Genomic DNA, 12,781 nt, shown 5'->3' with positions numbered 1-12,781 from the left:
ACACACACACACACACACACACACACACACACACACACACACACACACCCTTCTGCAAAGTAATGGAACTATGGGACTTTAGAGCCTAGAAGTGGGAGTGTTTTCAGGGGAGCTAGTTGAGCGCCACATAAGGAAAGCTGACAAAGACCGGGAACAGGAGTCCTATTGACCAGGAGGTCCACAGGGGTTCCAGTTGTCAAGTGCCGCCACAGGGTGCCGCAGGTGGTCCCTGCGCTCTCAGACACAGGGAGGCTGTGGCCCACTGAGCTCCACAGCTCCTTGAGGACATTGCTAATAACACTGTGGCCTGAAAGCAGTCTGTGGTCAGAGCCCTCACAACCACATGAATTCACAGCTAGCACTTCTGATTACCTGAGCCCCAGGAGTCCAGGCTAAGGACCCAGAGCCCAGCAGGGCAAATTCTCTTTTCTGACAGACAGTCCTGAGTCTTCCGGTCTACCACCTCCAAAGACCTGAACTATTAATAAGAGATGGCTGACATGATGGAGACCTGGTGTGACAACAGTCTGCCAGCTGGGTGGTGGCTCGTGCCTGTAATCTCATCACTATGGAGGGGGAGCCAGGGCTGTCACACATGGGACATAATGAGTTCCAGGCCAGCCTGGGCCAGAGTGAGAGTCTGTCTCAAAAAAAAAACAAGAACAAACAAAAAACCGTATTGGAAAGCCATAAAAACACCAGTGACTCTGCTTTCGTAGTTATTTCTATTAATACTCCAGATTCACACTCAATAATGAAGTGGTTTTACGACATTCAACTGCCCTAAAATTAGGCTGCCCTTGGGACAAATCCAGACTCCAGACACTCTGCATGAAGTGAGTGCTGATATCTGAGCTCTGGACTGGGGAGGTGAGAGCTACAGCGGTCGCCACGGGTGCTGTTCCTTGGAGCTTGAGGGGTGTCCAGCAGCAGACAGACACAACCCCAAACCCTAGGCTGTGTGCCTGCCATGCACATCCCAGTGACAGAGTCACTTCCCTTGGCATCTCCGCTCTCCACCTATTAATATTTCAGAGCTGGGATTTGGCCACATGATTCACTGGCACCACGGAGCCTTTGAAAAGGAAGGAAGCAATGACTACAAGGCCAAGCAGCCGGAGTTCACCAGTGTCGCAATGTTGTGTCTAGGTCGCAGAGATAGGAGCTATTGGCCAGCCGGCAGCCACATCTCTCCTTCCTTGTCTGCAGTCACTACTTTCAGCTCAGTTTCCACGCTCTGAAGCTCCGTAACTTCAAGTCTCATTCGGGGTTTATTAATAAATATGATCTAAAAACACGCTCTGCTTTCAAAACTCATTGACTCAGCCCCCTCTCTCACCAACCATATCCAGGCATTCCACGTCCGGCCTATCGTCTGTCCAAGATGTGTGAAATGTTTTTCCTAATCCAACCCTTCCTGCCTGGTCCCTCGACAGCCAACAGCTCAAGGTGGCAGTCCTCTGGCCTCACTTTCTGTTGGACCCTTCAGGCCATCTTTGTTCTAGGCAGCCCTTCTCATGGCCGCCCACCCTGACCGTCCAAAGTCGCACAGCTACTAGTGAAGTCGACAGACAACAGTTATAATGCCCTGGTGCAAAACATCCCGCGGGAAAACGGAAGTGAGTAAAAGCAGGTACCAAATCAGCCTGACCCTTCGGGCTTAAGGGTGGCAAGTCACTGGGGTGCTGCTCCCCACACCTGAGCTGTGCCCCACAAGTTTGTCATACAAGACACGGTGTTTCCAACACAGAATCCAGCAACTAAACAGTCATGTCTAAAGATGATGGTACCACAAAATTCAACTACGTCCTAGCAAGGTGCTACCTCAATCTATCATCCTCAGACTGCCTTTCTGGACATCAGAAGTCTGCCAAAGACCCACACCACTACAGAGATGACTTGCATGTTTTAATTGATTGGTTTGTTGGGGGTTCATAGCCCTGAATAGCCTCAAAGTCACTATGTAGCCAAGGCTGGCCTTGAATTCGGGATCCTAGCACCTCTACATCTTAAGGTACTAAACCTTCTATTTTTGAAACAGTTACTCATAGAATGAGATACTATGTGGCTATACAAAAGAATGAGGACCCTGCTATGTAGTTTACCCCAATGCAAGGCTAAGTGAGAAATAAAAAGTAGCTGGGCACTGATGGCATACACCTTTAATCTTAGCACTCAGTAGGGAGAGGCAGGTGGACTGGACTACAGAGTGAGTTCCAGGACAGCCAGGGCTATATAGAGAAACCCTGTCTCAGAAAGAAATAAATATAAATAATGATAAAATAAAAAAATAAAAAGCAAGATGCAGAAGTATATTTAATGCTGCTTTTGAATAAAAAGAGAAGACAGGTAAGTCTAACATGTTACAGAAACACTGATGTATGAGGATCTAACAGGGACTGTGCAGGACAGGGCCATCAGGGGACTATCCTGGGCTAAAGGGTGATGAGAAAAGACAGGAGGAAAGACGTATGCAAAAACGGGAACAATACAGAGAAGACTGGCATGGCCTCCGCACACAGATGACTCGTAGATTCGTGAAGAGTTCCATGTTAGAACAGAAAGAAAAATCACTTGAGTATATTACATATTCAAAAATGGGGGAGGCCACTGGGGTTGGCTCAACAGGTAAAAGGTGTGCCACACAAACCTAGTGACCTGAATTCAATCCCCAGATTAAAGTAAAAAAGCTAGCTGTGGTGGCACACATCTGTAATGCCAGCACTCCTGGGAGGCAGAAGCAGAATTGCGCAGAGGCTCAAGGGTCCAGTTAGCCTCCAGGACCTCAGGCGCACATTGGCGCAGAAACAAGAGAGGTGCTGCCCTAACAAGGTAGAGAGAACTGAGTCCTGAAAGTCGCCCTCTCCCCTCCATACACACATCATGGCGCACAAAGACACACACGTGCACGCGTGCACACAGACACACACACACACACACACACACACTTTAACAAACTGGAGACAAGAGGCCATAGAGGTGACTTAGTGGTGACGGATTTGTTATGCGAACATGAGGACATGTGTTCCAATCCCTGGAACCCATATAAAAGCTGAGCACAGCCCCACGTACTTGAAACCCCAGCACTGGGAAGCAGAGACAGGCAGCTAGCCAGCTCAGTCAAACGGTGAACTTCAGGTTCAGGGAGAGAGCCAGTCTCACTGAGAAGGAACAGGGATAGAAGGCAGTGGAGGGAGATATCCAGTGTCCCCCTCTGGCCTCTCTACATGCATGCAAACTGGCATGCATATATACACACACATATGCACGCACCTGTGCAATACACCACACACACATTTTTAAATAAAATATGTTTTAACAGTTGTATTACTTTTCACTACGTGTATGGGTCTGTGTGCGGGTGTGTGAACGTGCATACTGATGCCCTCAGATGCTGGATCCCCTGGAGCTGGAGTTACAGGTCGTTGTGCGCCACCTCATGTGGGTGCTAGGAATCAAACCAGGGTCCTCTGCAAGAGCATCATGTGTTCCTAACCCGGGAGCCAGCTCAACTAAGGCAAGCGAAGGCTGGGGATGTAGCTAGTTGGTTTAGTGCTAAATTCCTGCTTAAAGCCCTGGGTTTAGGACCCAGCACTGCAAAAATGGAGTATTTAGCTCAGTGCCCAGCAGGTGAAGGCAGAAGGATGAGTTCAAGGACCTGAGAGCTTGAGGCCAGCCTGGGATGAATGGGTCCTTGTCTCGAAAAGAGAAGGAAAAAAGGAGGCAACCAGTTACCCCTATAATCTTCCTCCCTAAACATAAAACTCCACCTAATCAAGTAAAAAAAAAAAAAAAAAAACCATCAGTGTCTATAAACAGGAAAAAAAAAAAAAAAAAAACCATCAGTGTCTATAAACAGGGGAAATGTCTGTCACACACATTGTCAGCACACACAGTTCAGGGGTCAAAGCATCGGGCCTTTATTATGGATTCCAGCTCAATGAATCTTGACACCTTGCAATGTGGTCTCCCTCCCCCAGTTAGCGCCTCCTAACAGCAGCTGGCCCGTACAGACCCTGACTTCAAAGTGAAACCACTGAGGGAGTGGGGTGGGGGACAGACATGGAGAAGGGGCAGGTCCGGACAGTAGATGAAGCAAAGTGCTGAGGACAGAAGTCAAGGAAGAAAAGAAGCCATGAAAGGCTGGAGAAGGTGGGCTGAACAGGAGACCCCATGGCCTGTGGGGGTGAGGGAAGCAGCTGAACAGCAGCTACCTGAAAGACAGTCCAGGCAGGGGGCAGCATGGCCAGTGGGGCAGAGTGAAGCCTGAGGAGCCGGTGGTTAGATGGTTAGAGAAGGCAGGAGGCCGTGGGGTATCCAGCGGAACCAGAAGCCTGAAAGAATCTAAGCAGATCAATGAGATCTAAGAGTTTAACATTACTCTGAGTGAGGGGCGAGACGATCTAAGGGGTAGGTCCTTGGCTTTACCAGAGACAGAGAAAGCTCTGGCAAGGCTGCCAAAGGGATCCAGTGAGGTGGGCCCCGTGCTGCAGCTCTCGGCCTCCTGGGTGAGCTGACTGGCCGCCCTGAAGCAGGCTCTTCACCCTGCGACCCCAAACCCGCACCCTAGCAAAGCAAAATGGGTGTCTACCGCCCTTTAAAGCAGTGCTTCTCACCTTCCTAACGCTGTGACCCTTTAATACAGTTCCCCCATGTTGTGGCAACCCTCAACCATAAAATTATTTTCATTGCTACTTCACAAGTGTAATTTTTGCTACTGCTATGAATCATAATGTAAATATCTGCTTTTCCGACAGTCTTAGGCCACCCTGTGAAAGGGTCGTGAGACCCAAGGGGTCACGACCCCATAGGTCGAGAACTGGGGCTTTAAAGTAACTGATTCCCCCTACTGGAGAAAAGGAAAACAAACCCCTTAGGCTCCAAAGCTCTCCCCAGCCAACTGAAAACACCTGTGAGGAGACCCCCCAACCCCCAGCCCCCAGCCTCTGGAAGCCGCCCTCTCATTTAAGTGCTGTGTGTAATCACCCCCACATTGCTGATCTTGTTAAAAAAAAACTTCCCAGAATATTTCCATGACCAGGCTGAAGAAGAAAAAAAAAAGTTGTTACTAGGGCAGGCAGCCACAAAGGGCGATTTGCCAAACTACTTGGATATTTTAATTCTTCGTTGCCTCAGTAGCTAAATAGCGTGGAGAACAAGCAGGGGAGGAATACTAATTAGACCTAATTAGACCCTGCCCTCTTCTGCCTCAGCCCCCTGTATGAAAAGCCCCCCCCCCTCCCCCCCGACTGAGGACGGTGGAGTTAAAACGTAAATCCCAGAGGGGAAACAGTTGTCTATGAACCGAGGCCACCCTTTGCATTTGGGTGTCCTGGGCCTGGTTACCTAAAGGGAGCTGCCAACCCAGCCAAATTCCAGCAGCCCCACCCCCACCCCAGCATCTGCCCACCGCCATGGTGGGCCAGGGACAGGGTGAGGAGGACCGGGCTGCCAACTTGCATTCTCAAAGTGCAACAAAGGGCTCTTGGTATTCGGAGCATTCTGATTTGCAGAGCATCCACGAAAAGGACGTTTGATTGCTTATAAAATAATAAACCACGGCAGCAAGCCTGACTCCAGCCATGCAGCGGGAGTGAGACCAAACTCCCCTCTCTGCCTTAGAGCGGGAGAGGGCATGGGAGGCCTCCCCCGTGCAACCCTTCCTTGGTTTGTGCTACCTTCTGAGTCAGGTTCCAGCCCAGAGATTCTTGGCCCCAGTAATAAATAAGGAGATCCTCCTGTTCGGGGTGAGGATGGACAACACGGCAGGCTTATTTCCAGTCGGCCCCTTCAATGTAAGGTCTGTGGCCTGCTGGATCCACTCACTGTATCTAGGAACACCCACATGGGCACCAAACCTCGCAACACCACGTCCTGTCGTGTCCCTCCCCTCCCCCACCCAGGTAACTACGAACTTCCTTTCAAATTATGTTCCCCTCAGCAAGAGAAAACAACAGGAAAAAGTTCCTGCCACCTTTCAAGACAAAAGGGGGTGGGTGGGGCAGGGAGGACGCAAGGAAGAGGTAACAAAGAAAGGTGGGCCAGCATGAGCCATGCCTTCTGATCTGGCAAAGCACCTGGGCACTCCAAGGAGGAGGTGACCCACCCTGGAGGTTAGTGGTCTACCACCATTTTACTGACTTGGAGGGGGGGGGGGGATGACAGCACAAACGGGCAAAAGACAAGGCTGTGGTCACAGGTCAACGGACAAAACTTAACTCTGAAGGCACTGGAGCAAACCACCCAGGCTCCCGAGATAAGGTACAATGACCAAACAGCCCTGGGCCTAGGCTCACCGCTCCCACCCTGAAGCCAAAGGGAAGCCACGTGGCTCTCCAGGGCCCACCTCTGGGACGAAAATCCAGTTCAGAAGCAAGGCAACTTCCAAGGAGATGAAATTACATACAAATGAAAGGCAAATGCCTCTAATAATTTGAAGGGCACCTCGAGGGGTGGGGCACTCCTTTAGTCCCAACACTTGGGAGGTACAGGCAAATGGATCTCTGTAAATTTTATGCTATGCATAGAGTTACAGGCCAGGTGAGGATACATTTAAAAAGCAAAAACCTAGCAAGGAGCTATTGGCAACAGTTAACTGCTGGGAAGGGAGTTTTCTCTAAGGCCCCAGGTAAGCAGAGCCAGGCTCAAGTTGAAGACCAGCAGGCTAGGAGTATTTAGGTAGCACAAACTGGTTTCATTGTGTTTTATTAAATGGATACAAAGTTGGGCGCATAAGGAAGAGGGGTGAATTTGGGAAGAGTTGGGGTAGAGACAGATAAAAACAGGCAGCTGGGTACCCCACTAATAAAGATTAAAGTCTTGGCCATGGGAAATGTTTATGAGGTTTCATTAGAACCACATAGTGTCTAACTGGAAGAAAACTAGAGCCATTCCCAAACTTAAATTTCACGAAACTAATATAAGGCTGCTGTTCTGACAACAAAAAAAAATTTAAAAACACCATCACAAAAGAAAAAAAGAAAAAAATTTCCACCAAACAATAAAAAGAGCATAAACTTCAAACTACAAGACTGTCCTAAAGTGAGGTCAGTAGACAAGGATATATTCCAGAAGGTGGTGATTCAAGCTAAATCTCCTTGCGTTTCCCTGGGGACTCGTGAACACCAAAGATGGCACCACAAGTTGCCAGATAGAGGAAGGGGTGGGGCTCACCGATCTACTTCTTTCCCCATAAAAGCAGCCTTGCTACAGTATTAAGTTAGGACTGAGGCCTGAACGACTTTTTTGTTTCCTCTACCACCACCCTCCCCGCTCTCAGATGGAAACCTCAACCTCCTTCATGTAAATGAGACGCGGTAGGAGAACAGATTTCTCCACTCAAGCAGCCAGTCAACGAACGGCTGGGCTCAGAAAGACAAACAAGTATTGAAAGTGCATAGCGCACCCGTAATCAATACACAGTGACTTCCGACGGAAAGGAGAAAGTTCGGAAACTCCTGCTTGGAGCGGGTTGGAGGAGCAAGCTCACGTCCCTGGCAGCCCCAGCGCCGACTAGCATCCTTTCTCTAGGGACTTAACTGCTACTTTCAAGTCAGAAAACTTAACGCAGGTATCTGAGGCTTCTCCAGCGCCGCCAGGACAAGGGAACATCTGGCTAAGGCAAAGCCAGTAGCCCCTCCGCCGTCAAAGCACTGTGAATCGTGGTACAGGAACAGAATCAGATGGCGGAGTCCCAGGTGGGGCCACGACTTCGGACTTGCCGAGAGAGGTGACAACTTTCAACTTAGACCAGGCGTAGAGAAAGTTGCACTATCTAAAGACCTCCGGAGTGGCTAGGCTGCCACACTTTGGCCCCCACATCACTACCCGTGGGCCACAAGGGCTGCTTTGTGCAAGCGAGCGCAGAACTGGGGCCCCAGCACCGGGCGGGGAGGCCTTCCCTCCCGCGTCACCAGCGCCCTCGGGCTCGGCCACCAGACGCCTGCTGTTTACACAGGAAGGGAAGGCTCCTCCTCAGCCAGGGAGGGAACCTGGCAGTGCACGCAGATCTGCAGCCCGCGCCCCACCGTCTCTCCGGGGTGCGCCCGGGTGCCCCACACCCTCGGCTCTCTGCAAGCGGCCACGGGGCGAGCAAAGTTCCCGAGAGCGCAGCGGGCGGCGCGGCTTACCTGCGACGTGCGGCACAAGCGCGCAGAGCCCGAGCAGACAGGCGTAGAGGGTCGCGAGCACCCGCGGCATGGTGCGCGCCTCTCGGCGGGGGCGCGCGGCGGGGGACGGAGCGGGGCTGAGGCCGTGGACCGCAGCCGCATGCCGGGCACTGAACTAGGGCTCACGGCGCCCGCGGCTGGGCTGGCCCGCGCCCCGCCGCCACCATCCTCCCTGCTGGCCGGCCGGGACGCCCGGAATTGTCGCTGCTCAGGACGCACTCTCGCCGAGTCCCCGCGCGCCCGCTCTCAGCGACCCTTCCCTTTTCCCTCGGCCGCCGGCCCCCACTCTCCTCTGTTTTCTCCTCCCCTCTCTCCCGCGGGCCGCCACTCGGTCAGTTTACGGCTAGGCGGGACGGGGCGGGGCGAGCTCCGGGCTGGACCAGCTCCGCCCTGCTCCGGGACCCGCCAGCACGCCTAGGTCCCTGGGTGCCCAGGTGGCTGTCACGTCCGATGCACTTGGGAGTCGGGGGTAGGGAGGGGTGTCCTGAGTTCGAAACTTCTAGTTTGGGGCTCCCTCCCAGGTCTTAACAGCTACGGGAGTGGGCGGGGCACGCTCCTTTAGACCGGCAGAGATTACTTGGGCCAAAACAATCACAGTATGACTTCAGGAGGGACGGCAGGTACCGCTTGGATCTGCCAGGCCATTTCGTCATTCCAGAAGCACATGCCAGCCCGGGCCTCGCCAAAGATGGGACAGAGGCGTCCTCCTAGTTCAACCAAGACGCCACGCTCCGGACGGGCAAGGGAGGACATGTAGAACAGAGGCGCAGGTGAAGCCTAGGACACACTGCTGAACAGGCAGCGTGCTAAGTGCTGTCTGTCTCTGTACTCACTCACTCCTTTAGTACTCATAACATCTCTCCTGTTATTTAGATGAGGAAACTGAGGCACTGAGGGTTAACGTGACTGCTGGGCTGTTTTGCACACAAATTCAGAATATTTAAGTAAGGCAGCATAACCTTTGCAGGTCAAGAACCAACTGTAGGTGTGGGTACAAAACCTACCTGAGGCATTTAGATCGTGAGCTTTGTTTGGCTTACCTCCCAAACTCTTGCCTGGATGGTACTGGCAGAAGTCCGTTTGTAGTGTAGTGTGGGTAAGCAAAAATGAAGCAATCCATAGCAAACCTCAAAATTCATCCTTAGACTTGTTCTGTAATATCTTCTTTTGTTTTGACTTAAAATTCGTACTTGAGGCCAACCATTATCCGATAAAAACATGCTGCACTGGGCAATGGTGGAGCACACATATAATCTCAGCACTCATCTCCGTTGAGTTCGAGGCCAGTCTCCAAAACTACACAGAGAAATTGTGTGTGTGTGTGGGGGGGGTGATGACGACCAGAGGACAAAACAACAACAAATAACAAATCATGCTGTGGAGACAGCCCAGGTTTTACCTGCCCCTGGGGCATTGGCCTTGAGGCTACACTTCTTCCTGCTGAGAGGTGGTGTTTCTAATGGGAACTGATCAAAGCCTTTGAACTGGAAGACAGCCAGCCAGTGCTGAGAGTTGATTTGTCTGGCAGGACTATGTAGGATGGTTCAGCTAGGTGGAGGAATATTGCGCTAAGTACAAGAGTAGTTTTCCTATGCATTCTGTAAGTTCAGGCCCTGTAGTGCCCATCTCCTCTGCACTCAGGGTGAGTGCTTCATTGCTGCTGAAATAGCTCGCTTTGTCCCACACCTGGCACAGACCACCATTTACCTAAATTGCACCTGGGAAGTGCTATGATCCAACTTGCCCTAACTCTCACCAGTCCCCTCCTGTCTTAGCTGGTGGTTCTCCGGGTCCCCAGCCTGCCCAGACCTGCCATAAGCCATGACTCCTGAGTAATCCAAGCTGCATTAAAGCTGGCTTGGAAATGCCTTTTCTAATTGAGAACTTCTGTGGTTCATGACCCCCTTACACACAAGAATCCAAAAGTGTTCACAGATAAGTTGTCAGATATACATATGACGATCTATTATTTGATCTTAAAAATAAATGGAGCTGGATGTGATGGCACAGACCTTTCATTCCAACACTCTGGAGGCAAAGGCAGGCAGATCTGTAAATCTGAGGCTGGCCTTATCTACATGGTGAGTTCAAGGACAGCCAGAGCTATTTAGAAGGCCCTTTCTCAAAAACAAATAACCAAATAAAGAAATTGAATCATGACACAATTGTTGCAACATTGAAAACGTGCTATGACATAAATCAGACCCAAAGGAACAATTATATAATTCGGGGGGGGGGGAGGTCTATCTAGCCCAGGCTGGCCTTGAACTCTGCAACGGAACAGGATGACTTTGAATTCTTGATTCTCCTGCTTCCACTCTTGAGTGTTAAGATTGCAGGAGTGTGCCACCATGCCCAGACATTCTACCGTTTAAAGGCTCCAGAACAGAGAATGAGGAAAACAGATGTTACCAGAGGCTGGTTGGGGGAGAGAATAAGAAGTTATTCATGAATACAGAGTTTCAGGTGGGGATAATGGGAAAGTTCTAGAAATGAATAGTAATATTGTTACAGTCCTCTTAAACTGGATAAAAAGATACATTTTACATTATGTATCTTTACCATGAAAAGAATAGGAGACTGGAGATATGGTTCGGTGATTAAAAGCAGTGGCTGCTCTTCTAGATGACCTGGGTTCAGTTTCCAGTTCCCACACGGCAGCTCACAACTGTGTGATGTTTGACACCCTCTTTTGAATTCTGCAGACACTTGGCTGCACACCACACACAGACATACATGCAGACAAAATACCCATATACATAAAAATAAAATAAATATTTTTAAAGGTTCTTTTTTTTTTTGTAGAGGATGCCTATGAAACATGGGTATACTTTTTTGTTTGTTTTGGGCTTTTTGTTTATTCCAGACAGTTTTTTCTTGCTTAAATGTTTGCCCTGGAACTTGCTCTGTAGACCAGGCTGGCCTTGAACTCAAAGTTCTGCCTGCCTCCTGACTGCTGGAATTAAAGGCATTTCCCTCCACTGTCCCTCAGGAGTATATACATATTTAATGCTGAGATCATTTTTTATTTGAAAAATGCCAGTTTAGAGCAGGTGCAATGGCTTATGCCGATAATCTCAGCACTTGGGAAAAGAAACAGAAGGTCATCCTTGGATACATCACAAGTTCAAGGTTTGCCTGGCTTTCTAAAGGAAAAAGCATACCCAATATTCTAACATGAATAATAATATTGTTACAATCCTCTTAAACTGGATAAAATGATAAATTTTACATTATGTATCTTTTACCATGAAAAGAATAGGAGACTTTTCCTTTTTTCAGTTTTCCTCTCCTTATACACCATGATTCTTGGTAGACAAAACTAATTTAGCTTTCAGGGCCTCTGAGAATGAGCCAGAAAGTGGCATCCAGATAACAAAAGAAGCTGTTAGCCCACCAGTCTTAAATGTTAATGGAAACAGCCTATAATAAAATATTTTTGTTGTTGTTTTTTGTTTTGTTTTCCTATACAAGGTTCCTCTGCATAAGCCTGGCTGTACTGGAACTCACTCTGTAGACCAGGCTAGCCTTAAACTCAGAAATCTGCCTGCCTCTGCCTTCTGAGTGCTGGGATTAATAGCAAATGTCACTGCTTATCACCACCTGACTCAAAATATTTTCAAAAAGCCATTTATTTTAATTTTTATTCATGTGTATGATTATATGTGTCTATGTGAGGGCCCATACTTGTGTGTACAAAGTTTATCTTTTTTTGTTTTTTGTTATCAGGCCTTCAACCTAGAAGAAGTCTAGGAAGTCTGTTGGAGTCTTTAATCTTCCCTTTTCCAATCCAACAAAACTTTCATAATTTGTTTTCATTTCTCTAAATGTTTCCTCACAGTGCCTAAAGGGTGCAGAGCATTTTATGGTTACTTCAATAAAAAAGTAAAATGTTCAACACAATGCCCAGCAAAATCCCAGCAAAATTCTTCAAAGATCTCGAAAAAAATGGTACTCAACTTCATATGGAAAAGCAAAATACCCAGTATAGCCAAAACAATCCTGTACAATAAAAGAACTTCTGGAGGCATTACAATCCCTGACTTCAACTCTACTACAGAGCTACAGTACTGAAAACAGCCTGGTATTGGCAAAAGAACAGACAGAAGGACCAATGGAACCGAATAGAAGACTTGGATATCAATCCACACATCTTCGAACATCTGCTCTTTGACAAGGAAGCATAAAATATTAAGTGGAAAAAAAGCATATTTAACAAGTGGTGCTGGCATAACTGAATATCAACATGTAGAAGAATGAAAATACACCCATATCTATCACCATGCATAAAACTCAAGTCCAAATGGATTAACGACCTCAACATAAAGCCAGCCACACTGAAACTTACAGAAGAAAAAGTGGGAAGTACTCTTGAACACATTGGCACAAGTAACCACTTCCTAAATAGAAGCCCAGCAGCACAGACACTGAGAGAAACCATTAATAAATGGGACCTCCTGAAACTGAAACCCTTCTGTAAAGCAAAGGACATGGTCAACAAGACAAAACGACAGCCTACAGAATGGGAAAAGATCTTCACTAACCCTACATCTCCAGAATATACAAAGAACTCAAGAAATTGGACACCAAAAGAACATATAATCCAATAAAAA

The 12,781-nt window shown here is 48.6% G+C and overlaps 1 protein-coding gene and 1 non-coding gene across 3 annotated transcripts in view; one reads left to right on the top strand and one right to left on the bottom strand.

The window, feature by feature from the left end:
• Itgb5 (integrin subunit beta 5) overlaps positions 1-8,502 on the bottom strand; it is a 118,960-nt gene extending 110,458 nt beyond the window's left edge. For both annotated transcript variants that reach the window (XM_005344871.3, XM_013351687.2), the window contains exon 1: positions 8,130-8,502. In XM_005344871.3, the coding sequence (XP_005344928.1) occupies positions 8,130-8,199 (70 nt within the window). In that variant the 5' untranslated portion in view covers positions 8,200-8,502. The remainder of the gene's footprint in view (positions 1-8,129) is intronic.
• LOC113458346 lies at positions 2,455-2,557 on the top strand. The gene has a single exon (XR_003378730.1). It is a non-coding gene; the product is annotated as a U6 spliceosomal RNA (small nuclear RNA).
• Positions 8,503-12,781: the final 4,279 nt, after the last annotated feature.

Source organism: Microtus ochrogaster, chromosome 2 (assembly GCF_000317375.1).
Source record: "Microtus ochrogaster isolate Prairie Vole_2 chromosome 2, MicOch1.0, whole genome shotgun sequence".
Lineage (NCBI taxonomy): Eukaryota > Metazoa > Chordata > Mammalia > Rodentia > Cricetidae > Microtus > Microtus ochrogaster.
Note: the sequence above shows the minus strand (reverse complement) of the source record. Positions and strands in the feature narration are given on the sequence as shown.